Source organism: Neomonachus schauinslandi, chromosome 12 (genome assembly GCF_002201575.2).
Source record: "Neomonachus schauinslandi chromosome 12, ASM220157v2, whole genome shotgun sequence".
Taxonomy (NCBI): Eukaryota; Metazoa; Chordata; class Mammalia; order Carnivora; family Phocidae; genus Neomonachus; species Neomonachus schauinslandi.
The window spans coordinates 30,965,459-30,992,096 of NC_058414.1; the positions used below are offsets into that span (position 1 = coordinate 30,965,459).

General features: G+C 34.6%; 1 protein-coding gene and 1 pseudogene across 6 annotated transcripts in view; one reads left to right on the plus strand and one right to left on the minus strand.

Annotated features, from left to right (window-relative positions):
• RUNDC3B (RUN domain containing 3B) overlaps nucleotides 1–26,638 on the plus strand; it is a 126,301-nt gene that overhangs the window by 54,781 nt on the left and 44,882 nt on the right. For all 6 annotated transcript variants that reach the window (XM_021689686.1, XM_044920062.1, XM_044920064.1 and 3 more), the window contains 3 exons: nucleotides 11,201–11,286; nucleotides 17,279–17,368; nucleotides 19,537–19,617. In XM_021689686.1, the coding sequence (XP_021545361.1) occupies nucleotides 11,201–11,286; nucleotides 17,279–17,368; nucleotides 19,537–19,617 (257 nt within the window). The remainder of the gene's footprint in view (nucleotides 1–11,200; nucleotides 11,287–17,278; nucleotides 17,369–19,536; nucleotides 19,618–26,638) is intronic.
• Nucleotides 475–987, minus strand: LOC110580031 (annotated as a pseudogene).

Consider the following 26,638-nt stretch of genomic DNA (forward strand, 5'->3'; position numbering starts at 1 on the left):
TCTTCCTTGTTGCCTTATGAATAGCAAGAAGGTTTGAAGCTAGTCACTATGAATTCTTTTTTGAGAAGCACTATAAAATATTTCCTGTTCTGTGAAGTTTCTACATTTCTTGAGTTACCCAAACCAGTGGCTCTCAGTGTCCTGAGGAACCCTGGGGGTTCATAATGTCAAAAGTATTTTCGTGTAGTACCACAATGTTATTTGCCTTTTTCACTGTGTTGACACCTGCACTGCTGATACGGAAACAATGGTGGCAAAATTGCTGGTTCCTTAGCATGAATTAAGGCAGTGGCATCTAACTACTAGTAATCATTGAGTTTTTCCCACTGCACTCAGTCAAAAAAAAAGAAAAAAGAAAAAAAAAAGCTAGTTCCTTTTTTTTTTAGCACAAATTTTGTTTGCAAAGGGATGATCCTAATTAAATCAACACTTTAAAATAAATGCATATAAAATGTTTGTGATAAAGATAATTGAACACAGTAATGGAAAAAAAAAAGCAGTATGGAGATTTGCTCATTGAACTGAGCTTGTTCATCCTCACAGCTAATTCCTGTCCAAAATGATGATGGAATTTTTACTCTACTTTTTCATAGACCCGAGTACAGGTGACATTATTTATGACGCATTCCACCACTAATTTCCCATTTTCCAATTTTCTTGTGATTGTGCTTTCCTTCCCATTCCATTCCTGATGTTGAACCAACGCGCCATCTGTGAAGTTGCAGACCGTCTGAGTTTTTCTGCCATCAGCTGTAGTTTCCTCAAACTTCTCTCCCAGGTTACATGAAAACTGTGTTGTTTTCAAAGTGCTCTTCAAAGTGTTTTTATGGTGAGGTTTTTGTCGTCAGAAGAGATGATACAATCTGGTTTGGCCATTGCGCCCACTTTTCGCAGAGCCATTCTCACTCCTACTTCCTTCACGTATTCGTCAAAGCCTTTGCTTTCCACTAAGCGCCATCTTCCTACCGGCTGCTGAATGGTGGCCATGGTGGGCGTGAGCCGGTGGGCCTAGCAAGCAGAGCAGAGTGGGGCATCCGGAGCGTGGCTTCCCAAAAGCTAGTTCCTCTTAAAAATGTCCATGATGGTGCAGTAAACGTTATTAATTTTATTAAATCTCAACCTTTGAGTGCCTATCTTTTTAATATCCTGAGTAATAAAATGGAAAGTATGCATAAAGCATTTGCAGCATACTGAAATATGATGGTTGTCTCAAGGAGAAGTACTCATGTAGTTTGAATTGTGAGCTAAATTAGACACTTTTGTCACGTAATACTATTTTTACTTAACAGAAAAGCATACAAACTATAGTTTTTTAGACTGAGGCATTTGGTAGAATTTTCTTTTTTTTTTTTTTTAAAGATTTTTTATTTATTTATTTGACAGAGAGAGGCACAGAGAGAGAGGGAACACAAGCAGGGGGAGTGGGAGAGGGAGAAGCAGGCTTCCCGCCGAGCGGGGAGCCCGATGTGGGGCTCGATCCCAGGACCCTGAGATCATGACCTGAGCCGAAGGCAGACGCTTAACGACTGAGCCACCCAGGCGCCCCTGGTAGAATTTTCTTGAATAAAAATGAACAAAGTGAGCCTGTTAATTCAAGGGAAACAGCTGACAGCATTGGTTGCCAGTGGTAAAATTAAAACTTTAAGTAAAAATTAGAATCTTGGAAAACTTGCATTCACCATCTTAAGCCTAATAGTTTTCCTGTACATATAGACTTTTCTCATAACAATGATGTTCATATTAGCAAATGCATTTTTTAATTGTTTAATGAAATGTGTTAGCATTTGGTAAACCTGCAAAACTCATAATTCCAATGATCGATGCATGGAATTATAAAATCTTGCACGGGTATAAGATCTATTCAGACCAGTGGATTTAATGAAACACAGTATGAAAAGTTCATTGATATGGTTATATTTTCCATGTTGCATTTAGCCTTTTAGAAATTATTAGTTACTGAGTTTTAATGGAGAATTAAAGGAGAATGTCCACAATTATCTGAAAAGACTGTAAAAGATTCCCTTTTGCAACTATGTATCTATGTGAGGCTAGATAACCTTCATCCAAAACAACACAATATTAACAGATTAAATATGGTAGCTGATCCTTAGTTTTCTTTTATTAAGTCATACATTAAAAGAATTTGAAAAAATGTAAAACAGACCCACTTTGGTCACTAATATTTTTGTTTAGGAAAAGGTAGTTATTTTTCATAAAATATGTTATTTATGTTAACATATAGTGGGTTTTTTTTTTAATTACCTAATATTTTAGGCTTTGGTTTAGGAGTTTTATTTTTTTTATTGGATTGTCATACTAGGTTTTTGGCACTTAAGAATTATAGAATGAAATCTAAGTAGAAAATAAAGATTGAAAATAGATATGTACAGTTTTAAGATCAAGACATAATTCATTATTTTATAGTTACAAACAAAAATTACGTGTTTATAATAAATGAAAGTATAAAAGTCATCTTTCAAAAGTATATAGTTTCTGAGTTTATTGTTCCTGCATCTGTTTTTATTTAGGATATTTTTTCTTCTGGAAAATTACTGGTTACTATAATTGATAAAGGTATATTTAAATTAAATATTTTGTAAAACAAAAACTGATTAAGTTTTTAAAAATGAGATTTATAATATTTAAATTTAGTGAGATGATTAGAAACATAGCTAAACATTTTAAAATTTATAATGTGGAAGTGTGTTTTGGGGTAAAGTTGATAGCTATGATTTTTGTTACCTTGTGAAGACTCAAGCCTTGGATTTCACTGTCTAAAACTGCTACTCCCTTCTGCCAGTCCAACCAGGGGGCTGTCTGAGCAATAGTTAACTTTCTGTTTCAGTGTCTTCTAACTTTTTTAGATTGAATCAGTTTTCCTCTCTGAGTCACACATTTTTCAAGCCAAATGCCTTCATTTTTAAGTCAATCATAGCTAGATTTTTTAAAATACTTTTTCTTATAGTTGTTTAAATCTTGTTTTTTATATTAACACCTTTCTTCTTAGCCATAATATTATCTTAGTAGTCCTTTGGCCTCTATTTTCTCAAACTCTTGACTTTATGCATTTACTTACTTTCTAATTGATTGACTACAGGTTTAAAAAAATGTGCAATCTGAATTCTCCTTTGCATCTTCGTTGAGTTTATATCATTTTCCTTTCATGTTTTCCTTATGGTTTAAGAATAATATCTTGGTTTCTGTAGGTTAAGATTAAAAGGCAAGCTATAATTTGAATGAATCAAGTCTGTACAGATAGAAAGTACCTCAGGTGGCACATAAACTTTATTTTCTTATTTTCAAATTAAAAGAAGGAACAATTAACATGACAAGTATATTCTAAGCCTCTTCAATATAGGAGATAATATATTTAGTATATATACCAAAATACAAAAGGTAATTGAGAAGTTAACAAACATTGGGAATGTAGCATTTGGACCTGGGTGGAGCGCAGAAATGCAAACCCCAGCAGACCACCTTTCTTTTTTTTTTTTTTTTAGAGAGATTTTGTTTATTTATTAGAGAGAGAGGGCACAAGTAGGCAGAGTGGCAGGCAGATGGAGAGGGAGTAGCAGGCTCTCCGCTGAGCAGGGAGCCGTATGTGGGGCTCGATCCCAAGACCCCAGGATCATGACCTGAGCTGAAGGCAGCCACTTAACGGACTGAGCCACCCAGGCACCCCCTGACCACCTTTCTTAATGAGACTCTTGGTACTAAGCCGTATGTAGCAAGATGCTGCCCAGCAGAGAGAGTTAATACTTACTCTGTAAAAAACCAGTGTTGAGTATAAAAACATCACAGAACAATCATGTTCCAAATCCTGCATTTATATCTTTGTTTTGCTCAGGCCTCAAACAGATTCCATTTAGTGGGGAAAGAGAGATCTATGATTTGTCTGGTGATGCTGGGGAAAGTCTGCGAGCAAAGATTACTTCTGTCTTTATTCATTGCAGTAGGCAGAGCAAAGTACTTAATCTACTCAGTAAATCACACCTGCCAACTGTCAGGATTGAAGGATTAAGCAAATACCTCGGATGGCTGGTTTATTGAGCCTTTGAGCTGCTTTCTAGAGTGACTGCTAGCCTATATAGTATCCATCTCATCCAGCCTTGACACTTGTGAAAACAGAACCACAGCACCAAATTTACCTGCTAAACTGTGCAACTCCATACACTTGGGACCCAAACAGATCTTCATTTTTGAATTCTACGTAAGAAGCAGAATACCTTTGATTACACCTTCTGGGCTATGTGGATGACATTTTAAGCAGTGGAAGACAAGGTACCTTATAGAGAATGACTAATTCAATATAGAAACATTCTTTAAATTTAGTTTTGATTGAATCAGGATTGTCTGTGTCCTAGAACTACTGTATAACTTAGATTTACATCATAGAAATTTGCCACCATGGGAGATCTGATACTTAATCACTAAGCTGAGATCTATGAAATGCTGACAGTCCCTTTCTTTGCTCAGTCCATGACCAGCTGAGCCTATTTTCCAGGGCTTAAACAAAGCCTAACAATGGAATAGAATATTTGAATTGAAGATCATGTCTGTAATCTTTCCATTTCACATCTCAGATACATTGGCAGCTATTCTTTCTACGATATGCAGAGGTTCTGGGAATGGGATTTCTGTATATGGGATTTCTTTTTTTTCTTTGTTTTTCTTTTTTTTTTACGTTTTATTTATTTATTTGAGAGAGAGAGCATGAGCAGGGAGAGAAGCAGAGGGAGAGGGAGAAGCAGACTCCCTGCTGAGCAGGGAGCCCGATGTGGGGCTCGATCCCAGGACCCTGAGATCAGGACCTGAGCTGAAGGCAGGTGCTTAATCAACTGACCTGCCTAGGCACCCCATGGGATTTCTTATTTAGGTTTCAGATTAGAACTAGCACTCTTAGAAAACTAACTTCATCTCAGCAGGCATTTATTTCACTCCCTTCTGAACACATCCACCTTTCCCATCTGCTCTTGGGGTGATTACTTTTAAGCATAATCTATGATTTCTGACCAAAACTCCCCTAATTGGATCCATAGTTACTACTGTAATTTATCTTACAGATATTTCCATTGAATTTTCTTAGTATTCCCACTGATTTCAAGCTCAAGAAATCCTTTTCCTCCTTTCATTTTTGTTGTTGGTTTTGGCGTCCCGAATATGAGCTCTGCACTGTTCTTGAGTTCTTCTTGCCTTCCTGTATATCTTACGAAGTTTTTTTCTTTTTCTTTGTTTTTAAGAACAGCTCTTGTTTGTGGCTGAGTTAGGCTTTCCTAGTTTGTGGTTGCTTACCCTCTACATTTGTTCTGTTCTTGAGTTTAACATGTTAGACCAATTTCTGAATATGCTGGTCCCATCAGCCATTCATATATTCATGCATCTCTCCATCAGATGGATTTTTATTGGGCACCTATACCGTGTCAGAACTGTGAATGTAGTCCTCAACATTCTTAGGACAGAAATCCCGAATCCCTCTTGGTCTTTTCGGGTCTCATCCTCGTGTTCACTTTTTCCTTTGTTCAAAAGCTGACATTGTCACTGCTTTTTCTTAGAGGCAGGTTAGCCAAATTTTCTATGGGAAGAGGCTGAGGTGGGGGCAGGGGGTTATTAATCACAGATACACCAGAGTTAACAGATACTAGAACTTTACAGTAAGGTATAGATCTGTGAAGATGCCATTTTTATGATCATTGTCTATTACTCACAAATCTATCTCCTCTTTAAACAACCACTTGACGTTTCCTACCCCTAGACTTTTGTTGTGATACTTCCCAACCTGGAAGAATGTCAGACATACTTGGCGAGCTTTAAAAATAAAGGAACACGGGGGCGCCTGGGTGGCTCAGTTGGTTAAGCAACTGCCTTCGGCTCAGGTCATGATCCTGGAGTCCCTGGATCGAGTCCCGCATCAGGCTCCCTGCTCGGCAGGGAGTCTCCTTCTCCCTCTGACCCTCCCCCCTCTCATGTGCTCTCTCTCATTCTCTCTCTCTCAAATAAATAAATAAAATCTTAAAAAAATAAATAAAATAAAGGAACAGTTTCCCAGGCAGAAACCAGACATATTCTGATTCTGCCCATTTGTTTTATACTCTCTCCATTTTAAATACTAACTTCATATGAGTCTTTATAAAATGCCACTTTGCTCACATCACTTCTTTTCCCCACTTGTGGGTGGTGCCTCTAACGCGTTCTAGCAACGAGCAGGTTACTTACCTGCTTGAGTTTTCTCCCATAGTCAACAAATATACACTGAGTACCTACTGTGTGCTAGAACTGTTATAAATACTGATGATACGGTGGCATTGCTAAAAAGACGGCAGAGAACAAATGTTATGTGTGGTATATTTTAATGATATAACAAATATATATATATATATATATATATATATATATATATATATATTATTTGTATATCCTGGTCTCACTGGCAGTTCCCAGCTCCCACTTCTGTTTCTCTAGCTCAGGGAAACTAAAAGAGCCCCCAGAACTCTCTGAGTAGCCTCTATACCGATGATGTGAACAGACAAATGCCCTTAGGCTAAAAGCCAAGATGAATGTGGGGCTACCTCAACTACCATCCTTCTCTCCAGTACTGTGGCCACTGCAGTCCTCCTGACTTGGTTGTTCTATTAGGTCTTAAATTTGTTGCTCTGCATATTTTATCCAATCTTTGGGTTGGATGGGGCCGTGAAAAATGAAACCGTTTAAGAGATTAGAAGGTGATCAGGGTGGTGGAAGAAAGCACTCTTTTAGATAGTGTAGTTAGGGAAGGCTAGTGTAAGGCAACAACGTTTGAGCCAGGATGTGAGTTATGGGAAGAAATGTGCTGTGCAAATAGTGAGCAGAGGAAGCAAGGCATATTAACAGTTGAGATATTATTCTCAATTCAGTGAGGTGCTACTTGAGGGTATCTTTTCTTTTAATTTTTTTTTTGAACAATAGAGTACTATAATCTAATTTACTTTTCAAAAAGATCCACTGAGTGCAGTATGGAGCATGCACAGGGAGGGAGAGAGAGTCATGTCAGAAGGGTATAACTTGAGTCAAAAAACCCAGATGATCCTGGAGGTGAGAAATGAACCAGCTTCTGCTTCTAGTGATGACAGAGTAGTTTATATTAGAGCAACCCTTCTGCCAAGAACAGCTGCAAAGATTGGATAAAATACGCCGAGCAACAAATTTAAGACCTAATAGAACAACCAAGTCAGGAGGACTGCAGTGGCCACAGTACTGGAGAGAAGGATGGTAGTTGAGGTAGCCCCACATTCATCTTGGCTTTTAGCCTAAGGGCATTTGTCTGTTCACATCATCGGTATAGAGGCTACTCAGAGAGTTCTGGGGGCTCTTTTAGTTTCCCTGAGCTAGAGAAACAGAAGTGGGAGCTGGGAACTGCCAGTGAGACCAGGACTTAAAATATTGAGAGAGCCACAGACATATGTGTCTGAGGTTAGACATGCAGTTTTTCCTGTGAGCTGTTTGCCAGCTCTTAGCTACCTTAAGCACAGAGCAGAAGTTTCATAAACCAAGCTGAAAGCAGCAGGTAGGAGGCGAAAAAAGCTGATTAAAGATTTCACAGTCTTATTCTGGAGACAGAGGTTAGAGTTCAAGGCCAAACAAGTTGGCAGGGCCCTGTAAAATACTCTAGGCTTTTATTTGAGATCCCAGAAAGGCTCCACCTGGGGAGTAAGGGAAATTCAGATGAAGACCAGCCCAAAAAAGGCCTAAAAGTGGTGTCCTTAAATAGTGCAAAGTGATTTTCAAGTACACTCCTTGCCTACTTGAAGAAAAATAAATCTATTCCAAGGAAAGATAGCATTAGTGCAGCTACAAACTTTTATATGCAGTGTACAATATTGGATCAGAAACCACCACACATATCAGGAAACAAGATCAAATGACCAAAACTAAGAAATATAAAAAAGACAATTAGAACAGACCTATGGGAGAGGCAGGTAATGAACTTTTAATAATTGTAGTAGAAAATATAAATAAGAACTAGTAGTACCAGAGAGCTGGAGTATATAATAAAGTGTAAATAGAAAACTATAAAATATTAATTCATACCAAACATAGAACCTACACAAAAATTGATCATTGGCTGAGTTACAATTCATCTCTGTGAATTTCAGATTGAAGTAATCTAAAGTGTGTTCTCTAACCACAATGGAATTAAGCTATAATTAATAACAAAAAGATAACTAGAAAATGCTTAGGTGAGTCAGCATTGAGAAGGACTTCTGAATAACTCATGGATAAAAGAAGAAATTACACTTGAAATTGAAAAAATACGTGGAAAGTAGTGAAAATGAAAATATAACATGTAAAAACTCGTGCTTAGAGGAAAATAGGTTTAAATATAGGCTCTCATGTATATGAAAGACTAAAGGCTAAAAATCAGTGATCAAAGTTTTCATCTGAAAAGCTATTAAAAAATAATATACTGAAAAGGAAAGAAATGATGAAGAGCAAAAATTGAATTAAATGAAAAAAATGTACACTAGAAGAAAATCAACTAAACAAAAACTTGGTGGTTTTAAAAAGATTGATACAATTGATAAGCTTCTAGCAAGACCATTCATAAAGAGAAAAAGAGAGATTATAAATTACCAGTATCAGGAATAAAGAAGAGGCCAATGAACCCCATAGACCCTACAGGCATTAAAAATCCTAGAAGGATATTATGAATAACTTCATACGTATAAATTTTAAACTTATTAAATGGCAAATTCTTTGAAAAAAATCATAAAACTAACATAAAAAGGAAGAAAACATCTGAATATCCTGATATCTACTAAAGGAGTTGAATCTATAGTTGAAGTCTTCCCCTTGCAGGCCCCGTTTTTAATTTATTCTTATGGATTTGTAAGAATTATTTCTATTTTATAAATGAGTCTTTTGTCAGATGCATGTAATGCAGATATCTTTGCCTACTCTGTAATTTGTCTTTTTGTTCTCTTAAATGATTACAGTTCATCTCCTGAAACAGGAGGGAAGGTAGAGTATATAGGTTTTTATTCAATTAGGTTGGTTGGTTTGGTGGTGAGATGTTTCCTATCTTCTTGATTTGTCTATTTTTTTGTTTCTTGTAGAGATGAGTAGGGATAGTATTGTAACCTAACTCACACAATTCTTGGGAAGATTAAATATCTTTTTTCTTAAAGATTTATTTACTTGAGAGAGAGAACATGAGCAGGGGGAGGGGTAGAAGAGAGTGAGAATCTCAAGCAGACTCCCCGATGAGCATGGGGCCCAAACGGGGCTTGATCTTATGATCCTGAGATCCTGACCTGAGCTGGGGTGAAATCAAGAGTTGGACACTTAACTGACTGAGCCACCCAGGCACCCTGGGAAGATTAAATATCCTAATGTATATAAATATTTTAATGTATCTTAAAACAGGGCCAAGCATATATTAATTACAGCCTTCAGAAGTGTTAACTGCATTTATTTATTTATTTATCAAAAGCTTTCAGTGACAAAGAAATGAATATTTGTGTCCCTGGAGGAAAAAAAAAAAAACAAAACCTTAAGTGGTTCACCGTTATCCAACTTTGATAAAGTCTAAAATCTTGAACCTGGTTTTTCGACTTCCCCACTTCATGGCCCCAACATTTATAAGTCTGTTTATCTTCTGTTCTAGTAAAAGTTCTTTTGTTGAAAGAAAAGAAACTGTTAAAATTAGCGCAGTGTATTATTATAATATAATAGAATTCCACAAACATCCAAGGACAGGAAATTAAGTACAGCCCAGTTTTGCATGGATTGAAATTAATAAATCAGGAAGCAGGGCTTTCCCCACATTTCTTATCTAGCAATAGCACAGTCTCGTGTGTCTAACTTTCTCTGGAGAGCAACTCTCCCGGCTTCTGCTCTGGTGAAATCTTAGCCTTTTGATTCAAGCTACTACTACCAGCCTCCTTGTCTTTCAAAGGAAATTTCAAGAGAGAAACTTGGGATTGCTGACCAGTGGCTTGCCTCTTCCTTCCTGTTAGGTCAGCTACAGCTAATTGTAGGTTCCTCAAGGCTTATTCTGCAGAAAATAACGGACTGAACACTGTGCAGGCTAAAAGGGGTTTTGAGCTTGATGGGCAAATTGCCATGCTAATCACACCCATATCATTCCTTTATTTCCCAACAGTACTGCTGCTTCTAGTTGGTCAGGTTTTACCACTGTCTATAGATTGACTGCTTTTTGATCCTTCCTATCCGGAAGTTTGGTGAATTCACTAAAGTTGTAGATATTTCTAAAGAATGCTTTTTTTCTCCATATGGGTAGTCAACCATCATATATATTGATTAGTGTCACCTTTATTCTCAACTGTCATTGCAGTGTTTTGATTCTCTGTCTCATTGATCTTCATGGATTTTCTGGAGATTTGTGGGAGGGCTGAGTGAAAATGAAAGTAATCGAATTAAAAAATTCTCATTACAAATATGACCTCTTATTTTCTTTCATTCTAAACAAAGAGTCCAGGAGAAATGCTTTGGATTATTAAAAAAAAAAATAACTGGCTGTTCTCAGCTATTGAATGATATTACCCCTTTCAAAAATAAAATTATTCACATTTAGTCAGAATTGTCTTTTTCTGTGATTTTCTGCTAGAAATTGGTTCTGAGTAATTTTGCTGTGCGTTTTTTTTTTTTTTTTTTTTGGTTTAATATTCAGTAATAGTTTTTAGAATGTCCTGGGTGCAAACTCGGTAATTCATGATTTTGGATGCATGATAAATAATGAAATTTGGTTCATTATTAGTTATCTAAAACCTCCCTCTGGAAGGATAGGTGGGAAATTTTCTTAAACAAGTGGTGTGACAGTGATATCTTTTTTAAAAGAGAATAGACTCTGTTCATGTTTTATAAGGAGACTCATTTTAATTAGCATGTTGATTTGGGCATTGAGGCAGAGAGTTATGAAAAGAAGTCTCTGATCCAATATTAATAGTTATGTCCCTTCAGAGGATAGAAAGTTAGTATGATATACTGTATCCTATATCTCTAGAGAACAAAGGTATACTATATGTAATCAAAATTTACCCATTCTTACCTACTTAAATATTTTTTAGCCTTTATCAAATGTATATTTTGACTGAGTTGTTCTTTACATATTAAAATGCTATTATATTTTTGATGACTCACTGGGCAAAATATATTTTTAATTTGTAATTATTTTTCACATTTGATTCTTTCTTCTTCCTTTTAGGGTAGAGCCTGGATCAGAGTAGCACTCATGGAAAAACATTTATCTGAATACATCTCTACAGCTCTGAGAGACTTCAAAACAACCAGGTTTAAACATCCTTTTGATTTTCAAATATGTATTTAAAACAATCACCTAAAGATTAGAAATAAAAATAGAACGAAGATTAATTCCCTTCTAAAGTCTTCAACTATTTTATTTCGTCTTTTTTGTACTGTTCAGGTAAATCCACTATCTTCTCAGGAAAATGCCATTCGTCAGCTAAACAGACATCTACTTTGGTTTATCTTTTGAGGCTTCACATTATGCCTAGAATATCTTTTCTCTGAATCATTTCTGTTTCTTACACTTTCAATACCTGAAATTTCATTCTTTCCACAGACTTTTCTCTGAGCAGTTAATTTGAAGGAAAATCTAACTATGAAATTTCTATAGCATTCTTACTCTTTCCACATTTTATTTCTTTGTTTTAATTCATATATGTAACTAATGATCGCTCAATTGTCTTTTAGGGCAGGCTATACGAGTGTTGTTTTTCATAGGTTGTATGCATCTCTTAACTAAGAGATGACATGCTGTGCCGTGTGAAAAACAGGACTTTATTATTTTTTTATGGTGGTAGAAAAAAAGATTCATATTAAGATAACAGGAATTCCTATAAAATCCTGGTTGTCTAATCTTTGTTTATAGCTTTTGTTAAAGAAACTGCTTTTCTCCATTTCAAAAGTATTTGTAAATGAAAATATTCAATAATTTCAATACCTTGAACATGTACTGTTTAACACAGTGGCCACTAACCACATGCCACTCTGTAAATTAATATTCATTAAGAGTAGGTAAAATTACTAAATCACTTCTTCAGTTGCCATATCACATTTCAGGTGTTCAGTAGATATGTGCGGCTAATGGCTACCAAATTGCACAGCACAGATGCATAACCTATTGGACCACACTGCCTTAGACACTTCTAAATTACCATACTGATTTCTACCTCATAAATCATGTTTGTGAAAGAGAAGAAGAGAGTGACAACTATAAACCAGTTTTGATAGAGGAAATTAGGTCCATAGATAAATCATATATCTGGAAGAATCTTAATTTCCATGTCCTGATCCAATATTTGGCATTTTGGATTTTGAGAAAACCTTGGCATTTATTATGATACATTCTTTTTTTGTTTTGTTTTTTTGTTTGTTTTATTTCCCACTTTACTTAGATATAATTGACATACTGTGTAGGTTTAAGATATACATGTTGATTTGATATGCTTATGTACTACAAAATGATTACTGCCATATCATTAACTAACACCTCTATCATGGCACATAATTATTTGATATATAATTATTGAATTATTTTATAGCAATATTCTTTAGGGATATTTCTAAAGATAGGCAGTGAAAATGATGTTTGAGGTGAACTTCATGAAATGAAAAATTTGTTTCTTTTATTTATTATCACTAGTAAATAAGTTTAATTATGAAAAATAATAAAAAGGATACTAAGGCTTTGAAAATAATAGTATCAAAATCTCATAGATCAAACATAAAAATCCTAAATTAATGAAATCAAAACGAAGTTTACACAGAAATCATCTCCTGTTCAATAACCAGGCTGCATTAAGGTTATGGTAGTCTTCTGAGTAAAAATTAAAGCATTAGTAATCTTAGTTGTTATTCTTGTTTCTTAGACAATTGGGTGGGGTAGAAATAATTCTCAAATTATTTTTAGAATGAGAAGTTCAAATATTTAAAGGGAAATGCTTTTTGCCTTGTTCTGAGGTGTTAGCTGTCCTTTTTGAGAAAAAGGAAATGATTCAGGGGCACCTGGGTGGCTCAGCCGTTAAGCGTCTGCCTTCGGCTCGGGTCGTGATCCCAGGGTCCTGGGATCGAGCCGCGCATCTAGCCCTGCATCGGGCTCCCTGCTCCGCGGGGAGCCTGCTTCTCCCTCTCCCACTCCCCCTCCCACTCCCCCTGCTTGTTTTCCTTCTCTCGCTGTGTCTCTCTCTGTCAAATAAATAAAATCTTTTAAAAAAAAAGGAAATGATTCAGCTCAAAAAAGTCCATCAAGTAAAAATACTTTGTAACAATATATAAGCATACATTATTCAAACAGAAACATGGCTTAGGAAATGTTTATACATACATACATGCAAATATATAATGTTTACATATATACATACACACAGTACTTAAATGTGAATATAATGGCTCTGATTCCCAGGAAAGGAAGTAAGGAGTTATTTCAGAATTCTCATCTTAGAAGTTAACCAAAAAATGCAGTTGCAAAGTCTTCCTTTTTTTGTTTTAAACTATTTATACTGTTTTTTGTTTTTACTGAAATCAAACCAAAGAAACTTCTTGGTTTATAAGTAAACTTGATTGTGAACCTCTAGCCCCAGCATAACTATTATTTGGAAGATTAGGTTTGTAAAATACAAGCAACTGTTGGAAAGAATAGTTACACCTTACCTTTTGTCTGGATGCTGCCTGATTAAGCGCTTGTAGAACAATGAGAAATGATCTCTGATCCTTTAGGAATCTTGAGAGTTTCTGAATCAAGTAATTTCTTCTTCTTCTACTCTTCAAAGATAAAGAGTAATGACTTTTGGTAATACAAGTGTTTACCCCAGTACAGAAGGAGGAGCTACATGGGCTAAGATAGGCAAGCTTGAAAATACTAATCAGTGGAAATCCAAGGATAAGATTGGGTGGAGGAAGTATGGGGATGAGAAATACAGTAAATCCTCTGGTAGGAGTACATCATATGGCTCCAGAGTATTAGAGACATTCAAGTAATTTTTTTTTTTCCCCTAAGGTGGGGGATGTCTTAGTGAGCAATTGAAAACAACCCTTGCAGAGTTTCATGGTTTAGGGATTGAGGTGTTAACTGGGAAATAGCCAGAGTTGGGAGGTTGGTGGATTTGAGATTAGAATCCAAGCTTAAAAAAAAAAAAAAAAAGTGGGTGATTGTTTTGGTAGTTTACTGGGAAGACTGAGAAAGAGAGAGTAATATAAGGTAGGTAAGGGAGAAACTGAATTAATTTGCTCCGAGTTTTAATTTCTCCCCACCCACAGACTGAAAAATAATTAGAAAAGTTTAAGAAGCAAAAATGTGACACTTGAAACAAGATTGAAAACATTCTGATAAGAATTTGAAGTAGCAAATATGGAAAATGTAAAGAAAAGATGAAATTAGTTTTATGGAGACGTACTTAATACTTTAAAATTGTACCACAGTACTTAATTTATAATGACAAAAGTTGTGCTCAGAAGAAATATCAATTTTCTTGATATTATAGTAGGACTAAGAAAAGGAAGGAGTAAAGTATAAAATAAAACTTCAAAAATTACTGAGCTCTCACAAAGTGAAAAAGGAGTTGCTATGGGCGCCTGGGTGGCTCAGTTGGTTAAGCGACTGCCTTCGGCTCAGGTCATGATCCTGGAGTCCCTGGATCGAGTCCCGCATCGGGCTCCCTGCTCGGCAGGGAGTCTGCTTCTCCCTCTGACCCTCCTCCCTCTCATGCTCTCTGTATCTCATTCTCTCTGTCTCAAATAAATAAATGAAATCTTTTAAAAAAAAAAGAAATACTTGGAATAAAGACGTCAAAAACTACTTTTCTGTAAGTGAGAAAAGTAGATAGTGAACAATATAACATATCTTTCAAGAGCTAAGAAGGACTTCTGGAATCTGAATCTGTTTAGAAGTTTTACATTATTAAGATGAAAACCATTAGTAAAAGTTGCTTGTATACTGCTGCCTCACAGCATATACAGAAATTACTGAAAATGGATCAGACTTACATGGAAAACTCTTAGAAGAAAACATAAATGTAAATCTTCATGGCCTTGGATTAAGAATAGTTTCCTGGAAGGGGTATGGGGGGATGGGTTAGCCTGGTGATGGGTATTAAAGAGGGCACGTTCTGCATGGAGCACTGGGTGTTATGCGCAAACAATGAATCATGGAACACTACATCAAAAACTAATGATGTAACGTATGGTGACTAACATAACATAATAAAATAAAAAAAATGAATTTGTAAAAAAAAAGGGTTATAGTAAATGAGGTCTCTACAACATTATACTTCAGGTATAGTTTTATTTGAGTGGAATTATTTCACATGTAGCAAGTGTTTCACTTATATTGTTTAACTTCAAAAATTATTAGTAAAACTAAAACCAAAAAAATTCCTCAAAACAATATTATATACACACATACGTAAGATCTTTAGACTTTAAGAAATCTCTAAAATTGGTTAGATTTGTTTGTGTGTTTGATATTCTTCAACAGTCCCTAAGTCAATTTTGACATTAGGAAACAAGCAGAAATAGTTTTGATCTGATTTTTAGAATGTACTTTTAAAAATGGTGGCCTCAAGATGGAGGGGAAAAAAAAGTAGAACTTTTCTTATATAGGGAAATACTAGGAATAATGGGTGATTCCCAGTATCAAAAACCAGAATTCTTTCTAAGCCATGTGTGCCATAGAATTTGGGGATCTAGAGCCATTGTAATCATAGTTCTTCTAGGAGTCAGAATAGTCTGTCAACAGCCAATTTAGCTATCGGGACAGTGACAGAATCTCAGGTATATAGATTTATTTAAGTATCTTTATCTTTTTGTGAAATATCTTAGTCAAATATATAGAAATTCCTTCCATTTATTTTATTAATCTTTGTTAGACTGGAAGTCTTTAGTTTTTCTCTCTTCTGTATAAGTCAATAAAAGCAATTCCCATATTTCCAAGGAAACAGAAAACATCTATTCCAAGCCAGTCTTCGCACCATATTTATTTGTAGCCTTATATCTGACAGAGGGTAGAATAGTGGTCTCTTATTTTCCTTTGTACTTTTTATTCACTTAAAATTCCTTATGAACTATAACATAGGTTAAATTCTCTTTAAATATTTTTGTTTTATAGGAAGTGGTATGGTTTAATAGAAACACATAGAACTTAAAGTAAGAAGAATTAGGTTTCTTACTTGAGCAGTTTATCTGCATGAGCTTGGGCAAGTTGTTTTAACCTAATTCTTAACTTTTCTTGATGGTAAATTTGAAATTAATGATAGTTGTTTCCACCTTTGCTTCAGGGCTTTTTGAGCAAGTATCAAATGATATGTTTGTAAAAGTATTTTTAAACTGTGAACTATGCAGAATTGGCGGTGGGATTATGAGCATATTAAAATCTTTTTTACTGAAAAGAGTAAGACAAATTTCATTTACTAAAATGTTTTCCTTCTAGTTAGTGGGGTCTTATAGAGTGGCATCTACTGTCTGTATCTAATATAAATAGATACAACAATTAAATGATCCCTGCTTACTGAACATAAACTAGCTTTTGCACAGTATTATTTTTTAAAGAAAGTAAATACAATGATCTTACATTCTTTTGTGGAAAAATACCTTTTGGCTCATATCATGATATTTTCTCAAAGTATTTTAAGTATATTAAGATAAAATTTTAGTATTTTAACTAACATTAACTGAAACAGAAAGCTTTACAGGAATTAACACTGATAGATTCATATTCATATTTTGTCAGAGATAATGAACACTTTCTTTTTCATACACAATCACCCTGCTAGCCCATTAGTATTGTAGTGTTAAAGGTTAGCATGAATTACTAATGATCGCATCTTTCTAGTTCTTCATTTAGTTAACAACCCTTGGAATTACAGAAAAACAATGTGTGTTTGTGTTTGTTCTATGCATACCACAATAGTCTACATAGTTTCAAAAAGAGACCAGTATAAATGATTGTGAGTTTGCCATCTTTCAAATTACATTCATACTGCTTCACTATTAGGGAAAAATAGTAGACAATCTTGGCCCATTGAAAGAGTCACTTTAGGGATTCTTTTTAAGAGAAGTGGAAACACTTAGAATGATTTTTTTGTTAATGCTGGGATTTTTTTTTTTTTTTTCCTAAGTATCTACAAGAATTGGGTGATCCGGATAGTTTTTATTTTGATAAATAAAATTTAGTTCTTTCTACTTTAGTTTGGTCTCTAAATAATTTCTATGGATGAAACTTCAGTCTGCTTTTAATATTTACATATTTACCCATTTAATTTTTTAGGCGATTTTATGAAGATGGAGCAATTGTCTTGGGTGAGGAAGCAAATATGCTTGCTGGCATGCTGCTTGGACTAAATGCTATTGATTTCAGGTACTTAATCTAAGTGTATTCAGTTTTTAAGTTATACGACCTCATAATAGTTTCTACTTAGGTTTTTTTTCTTGGTTTGCTAATAAGTAAAGCACACGGCTGGATATTGATATTGGATTCATGTTGTTCCCTATCCAGCGACATCGGCTTTCTGAGTTTGCTCTCAGAAAAGAGACTGTCTCAGGTTAAGGAATTAACTGACATGTTTGCTCTCTAGCTTGGGCAAAACAATTCGAGACTGCATTTCCCCAGCAGAAAAATTATATATCCTGGTAGCACTGGAAGAAATTTTTGGATCTTATCTCTTAGTATTTTTAGCTCCTGCTTTAAAATAAAAAGAGATGCACTAAAAGTAGATTCAAAGCCAGAAAGATTTTTATTATCTCATGTATTGAAATAAAAAAGATCCTGGCATATCTTGGGTATCTTATGTTTGTATTATATATCTAGACCAGCAAAAATATTGTTAACATTTGCTTTTATTATCAACAAGATGAATTGATTTCAGACTAAGGTTATAAGTACTAAAAATGAAAATGTAAGTTTTTCATAGATTTATAAGAGTATCTTTTTGCATTTCTTTAATTGATCCAAGATTTTACATTATGCTAAAAGTAAAAGGTTTGGGCGCCTGGGTGGCTCAGTCGTTAAGCGTTTGCCTTTGGCTCAGGTCATGATCCCGGGATCCTGGGATAGAGCCCTGCATCGGGCTCCCTGCTCAGTGGGGAGACTGCTTCTCCCTCTCCCACTCCCCCTGCTTGTGTTCCCTCTCTGGCTGTGTCTCTCTCTGTCAGATAAATAAATAAAATCTTAAAAAAAAAAAAAAGTAAAAGGTTTGTTTATAACAAGAACTCAAACATAAGAATGATGGAAATATTAAAATTTTTTTGGAAAATATCACTTAAAAATCCAAGAATATCAACAAAATAAGTATAAAACTTAAATGAAAATCTGTTAGATCTTGAATCAAAAAATAATGCTGCTCATTTCCACTGAGGTTACCATTTTTTAGTATATCACTTCCTTTTCAAAATATTTTCATTTTGTCAATATAATTTTCCTCTAAGATTTAATAAAGTATTCAGTTATTAGCTGAATTATTCAGAATATGAATATGATAGATGCAATATGGAGGTTGGTTTTTTTTTATCCTTCTATGTACACACACGATTTTTCACTTGTCATGCTGCTGTGAAAGCAAATGTCTTAAAGATAACATTAGTAATAGTTTTGTAAATGAAGGAAAGCTCTTATCAAGTGTGGCCACTTTCGTTCACTCCTTATTCAAGTATGAAAAAATATGTACATACCCTTGATATTAACATATTAGAATGGTATTTCAAGAGGCAAACTTCCCAAAGAAACCAGAAGGTGGGAGTTCATAGATGAATTTGTTTTTTAAAAGATAACCTACGTCTTATAAATGTTCTTGTTTATGTTCCTAGAAGATGTACTTTTTTCTTTTAATAATAGTAATAATAAAACTAAACGTCTTTTTTTTAATTATCCAATTGGATATACTATCATACAAAACAAAGATGACTAGATTGGGAGACCAGGAGATCTAGAGTTTCTTTACTGGCTTTATGAGACTCCCAGTATGACTTTGGGCAAATCTCAACCTTTTCCTGTTGCCATGGCCTCAAAAAGGATTGACTAAAGATTAAAAGGGGTTTTTTTTAGCATTCTTCTTAGGTCTAAGATCAAAGCCCTTTCACTTATTCAAATAGTTTAGAAAAACTTTCATTTTCTAATTAGAACTTTTAAGGAGTTAGTCAATGTCACATAAGAGTTTGTATGAAAATGTGAACAAGTCTTCATTTGAAAATCCTCTAGTAATGTCTTAAAATCCAGTGAAGACCAAAGTAGTGTCCGATAAATGATGTTTGAACAGATTTCTCAGAAAGTTTTTCTTTTGCATGATATATTCATATTAGAGGGTATTAACTTGTGCAATCCTTTGTCATTGGTAGTGAAAGTAGAGTATCTTTATTAAGGTGTTCATTTGTAACAAGTAATGTATGAATTAAATATGAATAAAATATAAATTAAAAAATTTACATGCAATTTGATGAAAGAAATGTCTCTAACAAGAGATTGTTTATAACACTTGGCATCAATTTAGAAGTTTATGTATTATGTGACATATTTATTGTCTCTTGTCTTAGCTTCTGCCTCAAGGGAGAAGGATTGGATGGAAACTTTCCTGCCGTAATAGACTACACACCATATTTGAAGTTTACCCAAAGGTATTTGACGTTTTGAATACGTTACTGAAATCTTAATTTATAGTTGAATATCATGTGTAATATATTCATCTGATTAAAACTGTTTTTATTTCAATGTCAGAAATCATTCAAAAATACAAACTCAATTTGCATTTTTAGTGTTTATGTAAATACACTTTTTGTCTAATTGTAATTCCAGCATAAATACAGTTTTTAGAAAACAGCATGTGTTTCTATTGCTATAGTCATTATAATGATAACTTTAGTAGCCCTATTATAGTCCATTGAGAGTTCAAAACTGAAATCCATCATTCAGATTGTTCTCCAATTTCTTTCCATTATGAAGGAAAGAATAATGAACATTTTGTGCAAATCAATTTTCTTTTTGTTTTTGCTGTGAATTTACAGTTACTCAGGCAAATACAATGAAAAATTTTATGGCCCTTAAAGTGCGTCGGTATAAAAGAGTTGTACCAATTTATCCTACTACCAGAATTGTGTGAGAGTTAAGAATTTCCTACAGTCTCATCAGCACTGAAAATTAATCAGATGAAATCTATGGATTTTTTTTGAAATTCTCCTTGCATAATTGGTTTCCTGAATAGAATGATCGTCTTCATATATTTTAAAAATGTTATGGTAAGGTCAGAGCTGTAAGGGAAACAGAAATATATGTATATGTGTAATATATGTACACACACACACATACACACACACACTGAAGATGCATTTATTGAGGACCTAATGTAAGAAAGAAACTTTCCTAACTGCCAGGGATACATAGATTTCAAGAGTGTAGGTGCTTCATGAAATTCTGAGAAGAAGTATAGTCCTTGTCTCTAGGGTGAGAGAAGTCACTATTGGAGAGAGAAGACTGTGAAGATACTTCAGGTAGTGAGGGAGAAATAACACAGTATTATGCTACCAAGATTTCTGACTTGAGTAAATGGATCACTTGGGAAAAGGGATAATTCTAGTACATTAGATCTATAAAAAAATTACGGCAAGAATTTTTGAACAGGCATAAAATTACACTGTTTGGGATGTATTGGATTATAGGACATTTTATGAAGGTAACAAATAGTTCAAAAATAATACTAGTAAAAAGAATAGTGAGAATACTTATTGAATGCTTTCTATATATCAGGCACTGTTCAAAGTGCTTTCCTTCTATTAAGTCATTTAATCCTCAAAAGCCGGTGACATAGGCACCACTATTTTAATTTTACAAATGAAAAAACTGAAATGCAGAGCAGTTAAATAACTTGTCCATAGTCATACAGCTAGTTTGTGTGGAGTGTGCCACAGGCCTGGAATTACAGAGCAAGATGACAGCTGGACATTAGGGGTTTGGCCATTAACATGTAGGTGGAAAGGCTGTTTTTAGTGATTTAGGAAGGAACTTAAATTAAAATATAAAGATAAATGTGAATACTAATTTTTCTCTCCTACTTATATAAGAGTCTGTATTAATTATTACAACACTTTACAGTAATGGAACCTTCTCAACTGGTCCCCTTAGAATGAATTTGATGATATATGCTCTGTGTCTCCAACTTGCTTAACCACTTTTTATGCAACTTCCTCTTTCTCTGATGGACTAATCCAAACATGTATGTATAGCTTCTTCTCCTTTATACGCTGAGGGATTTCTCCTATCTTATAAAAAGAACAATAAAATGAGAAGGGAAATATCAGTTCAACCTAGTCATAAGCACGTTTGCATTACTGACCATGGAGATCTTCTTTTTAGAAAGATTTAAACTATCCTGATTGTCATAAAGAACCAGTATTTTAAACAGTCAATTGCTTCCATGAAATATGCCTGTATTAGACACATTTTAAAAAGCTTTATTGGGTTTTAATTTTAAGAAACTGTAAAAGTCTATCCCTAACAAAATTTCTGCTTTTAATTTATTTGGAAAGTAATATGTATTAATTATAGAAAAATTAGAAAATAAAGACAGGTAGATAGAAGAAAGTTTAAGTCACTCATAATTTTACCTTTAAGAAGCAGCTGCTAGAAGCATTAACATTTTGATGGGTAGCTTTCTGGCATTTTCTATGCATAGATATATTTTTTCTTTAATTAAAATGGAATTGTAATGTACCTGTAATACTTATTTCCCTTAATACTGTATAATGGACATTTTTGCATGTCATTAACTATCCTTCCACAGCCTCATTTCCCTAAATGAATTTAATTTAATTATCTGTATAACGTGTTTACCCAATTATTGTTGGACCTTTAGGATGCATTCAGTTAGTTGTTCGCTGTCACATGCACTATTGCAGTTAATAACCTTGTAACTACATCTTTTTATACAGACCATGATTATTTCTTTAAGTTAAACTCCTGGAAGTAAAATTTCTTGAATAAACCATATATATTATTTATTAAAGCTTTTGAAATATGCTGTCAAATTGCCCTCCAGAGCGGCCATACTAGTTTAGTTTCTATAGGCAACCTGAGAGATTGCCTCCTTACCCCCATTGCCAACTAAGTATTAAAAGTGTGGCCAGGGCGCCTGGGTGGCTCAGTTGGTTAAGCGACTGCCTTCGGCTCAGGTCATGATCCTGGAGTCCCTGGATCGAGTCCCGCATCGGGCTCCCTGCTTGGCAGGGTGCCTGCTTCTCCCTCTGACCCTCCCCCCTCTCATGTGCTCTCTGTCTCTCATTCTCTCTGTCTCAAATAAATAAATAAAATCTTTAAAAAAAAAAAGTGTGGCCAGTTCTTTAAGTGAAAAATGATATCCTATTGGGTTTTTTTCCGATTGTTTTAATTTGCATTTATCTGATTACTGGTGCCACTGAACTTTTAAAAATGTTTATTAGACATTAGTCTTTTTAAATGATTGGAGTGTTGTTACCTTTCAAAGTTAAATACATGAAATATGTTAATAGAAGACATCCTAAAATATATTTCATATTTAAAACTGGTTTTTAGTTTTAGGTTGTGTACCAGTGAGATGAAACTCAGTTTTTCTGATATACATCTTGATATAACTTTAAACATTTTTTCTTGAATGGATTTTAGGCCTGAAAAGTCCAGTAGCTAATTATTGTTGGTCTCTTACGACGCCTTCAGTTTTTTGCTTTTAAATATAATGTCATAAGCATTCTTATAGCTAAGTCTTTGTACTGTTAGGATTATTTCCTTAATGAGGCAAATTTCTACAAACAAAATGGCTGATTTAAAGAGACTGTCAAGTTCTGTATGTTGTTAAATTGCCCTTCTTACACATTCTGTCCCCTACAGTCTGCCTTTCCTTCGCTGCTTGTAGGGATAAAATAATCCTTTTGCTGTGGAAGACCAGTCCTTTGACCTGTACACTACATCCCATCTTCTCTCTTATGTTAAGGTCTTCACCCCAATAGTTGTCCTCTTCCATTTATTTTCCCTCTTTTCTAGATCTTCCCACACATCACAGCATACAAGCGGTGTTATTTTCCCAATGTTAAAAAACAAAACAGAGAAACTTTCCACATAGTCACTATGAGCTACTTTTCAGTCACCTCTCCTTTATTATAAAACTGTGTCTCCAGGTTTGTTTTTTTTTTTTTTCCTCCATTCTCCCTTGCACTATTCAAATTGAGCTTTACTACTTACCCCGGAAAGTGCTGTTGTCAAAGTCAGCAGTGATGTCTCATTGCCAAATCCAGTGGTTAATCGTTTCCTCATCTGTCTGGACCTTTGAGCAGTTTGATACACGTGATTGCTCTCTTCAGCACTTCTCCAGTTTCCCTTCTGTTGGCTCCTCCTTACTTCCTGTCCCCATTTCTCCTCATCTCCCCAACCTCTGAATGTTAGACTGTTTCAGAGATCATTCCCAAATAATCTTTTCTGTGTGTAGTCACTCTCTAAGTAGTTTGATCCAGTTGTATGGTTCTAAATATTATCTTTATGCTACTCTTTCCCAAATGTATACTTCTACCTGGAACACTGCCCTAAACTCTAGACATTTAGCTGCCAACTTGCCATCTCCACTTGAATGTGTGATAAGCACCTCGAATGAGCATGTACGAAGTTGAACTCCTAATTTCTCTCCTCCCAACTTTTCTTCCTTTAGCCTTTCCCATTCCAAGAATTGTAGTTCTGTCATTCTGGCTGCTTATGCTCAAAACTTTGATATCATCATTGAATTTTCTCTGCCATAACCCACATAGGATCCATCAGCAAACCCTTTGGCACCATCACTTTTACCTCCTTAAATTAAGATCCATTATTTCTTCTTTGTCTATCTTTGTTAAAAATAAATGTTTAATTATTAGAAGTAAAGGAATAAAGAAGGTGAGTGATTATAATTCTTACTTATCAGCAATTATAAATAATAAAGCATTATAAAGATTTTTGGTAAAATAAATTATTTTTCCTTTTATATCACTGATATTTCCTTCACTGTCTCAGTAAAAATTCTAAAACCATTTTGCTCTTTAAAATATAGGAATGTTTCTGAAATTCTTAAGTATCATTTTCCCACCAAAAATGTTTGCAGAATTTCTATGTCTTTTAGAATAAGAGATACTTTTATGAGTATCAACTTTTATAATTGTGCATAGGATAAAATAAGTTTTAGTAAAACATATAGACCATTCGTGACCTGGCATCAGTTTACCTTCTTAGCCATATCATTTGTCTACCATCCATTCAGCTTTTTTTGAACAGCTATAGGATTATTGGTCATTGAAATGTTCAGAGGCAATGTAATATTGTTTAAAAACTTTGTAATGTAATACCAGTTTCCCTTATAGGGTGACCTTGAGCAAACTAATTATCTCTTATTCTTACTATCTTCCTTTGTTGGATGAATCTGTTAAGTAGTAGAGCAACAATTCATGGGGTTATCATGAGGATTAATGAGATAATGTGTATGAAGTGTTTATATAGTTCCTTGGAGTCACTGTGGAAAATTATTTATTTTCTTTCTTGTCCTTTCAAGGAACTTACTATCAGTCTTCCCTTTCTACTCTTTGAAGTTTTAAAAAATTACTAACTTAATTTCATTGGTAATCATATAATCATTCTGATTTTCTATTATTGATTCAGTTTTGGCAAATTATATTTTATTAAAATTAAAAAAATATATCATGATCAGAGATTTCTTTTAATATCTCTTAAATCTCTTTTCATTTCTAGTTGTGTTACCTTTTGCCTTTTGTGTTCATAGACCTTTTTTTGCTTAATTTTTAAAATCATTCTTACCAAAGGTTTGTCAATTTTATAGTTTTTTTTCAGTTTTGTTTTTTTTAAAGATTTTATTTATTTGAGAGAGTGAACGAGAGAGAGAGCATGAGCGGGGCAGAGGGGCAGAGGGAGAAGGAGAAGCAGACTCTCCTGCTGAGGAGAGAGCCTGAAGTGGGGCTCAATCCCAGGACCCTGGGATCATGACCTGAGCCAAAGGCAGATGCTTAACTGACTGAGCCACCATAAATTTAAGGAGTACACAATGAAGGTTTGTGATTTGCACATAATTGTGAAATGATTACCACAATAGGTTCAGCTAATACCCATCTTCTCATATAGACACAATAAAAAAAGAAAAGAAAAAGGAAAAAAAAAGTGTCCTTGTGATGAAAACTCTTAGGATTTATTCTCTTAACAACTTTCCTATTTTCATACAGCAGTGTTAGCTCTAGTCATCATTTTGTATATTACATCCCTAGAACTTATTTATCTTATAACTGGAAGTTTGGACCATTTGACCTCATTATTCCAGTTCCCCTTCCCTTTCTCCAGGTCCTCCTTCCCTCTACCCTCTGCCTCTGGTAACCCCAAGTCTGGTCTCTTTTTCTACTAGTTTTGTGTATGGGGTGTGTGTGTATTTAGATTCTACATATGAATGAAATCATATAGTATTTGTCTTTCTCTGATTTATTTCACTTATTAGCATAATGCCTTCAGGGTCCATCCATGTTGTTGCAAATGGTGGGATTTCATATTCTATTGTATATGTATCCATTCATCCACTGATGGACCCTTAGATTGTTTCCACATCTCATCTATTATACATGGTGTTGCTATGAATGTAGGATGCAGATATCTTTTCAAGTTAGTGTTTTGTTTTCTTTGGATATATTCCCAGAAGTGGAATTTCTGGATCATATAGTAGTTCTATTTCTATGTTTTGGAGGAAACTCCATAGTGGCTGTTATCAAATATACAATCCCACCAACAATGCACAAGGGCTCCCTTTTCTCCACATCCTCACTAGCATTTGTTATCTTTTGTCTTTTTGATGACGGCCATTCTAACAGGTGTGAGGTGGTATCTCATTGTGATTTTGATATGCATTTCCCTGATGACTAATGATGTTGACCATCTTTTCACGTACCTGTGAGCTTTTCATATATCTTCTTTGGATAAATGTCTGTTCAGGTCTTTAGTCTATTTGAAATTGGATTATAGGTCTTTTTGCTGTTGAGTTTCTATTTTGGATATTAACTCCTTATTGTATTTATGATTTGCAAATATTATCTTCCAGTCAGTAGGTTGCCTTTTCATTTTGCAGTGGTTTCTGTTGCTATGTAGAAGCCTTTTAGTTTGATGTAGGCCCATTTGTTTATTTTTGCTTTTGCTTTTATTTACCTCTGTTTTTGGCCTCAAATCCAAAAATTTTTGTCTGGATTGATGTCAGGGAGCTTACTTTCTGTTTTCTTCTAGGAGTTTTACAGTTTCAGGTTTTACATTCAAGTCTTTAATCTACTTTGCTGAGTCGATTTTTGTGTATGGTGCAAATAGGGGTTCCAGCTTTATTCTTTAACATGAGGCTGATCAGTTTTTTCAGCTCCACTTATTGACAAGACTATTCTCTAACTGTTGTATATTTTTGGCTCCTTTGTCATAAATTAATTGGCCAAATATGTGTGGGTTTATTCTGGACTCCCCTTAGGTTCCATTGATCTGTGTGTCTGCATTTATGCCAGTACCATTCTCTTTTGATAACTGTTGATTTGTAATGTATTTTGAAATCAATAGGTGCAATGCCTCCAGCTCTGTTCTCGCTCAACATTGCTTTGGCTGTTTAGTGGGTGTGGTTCTGTA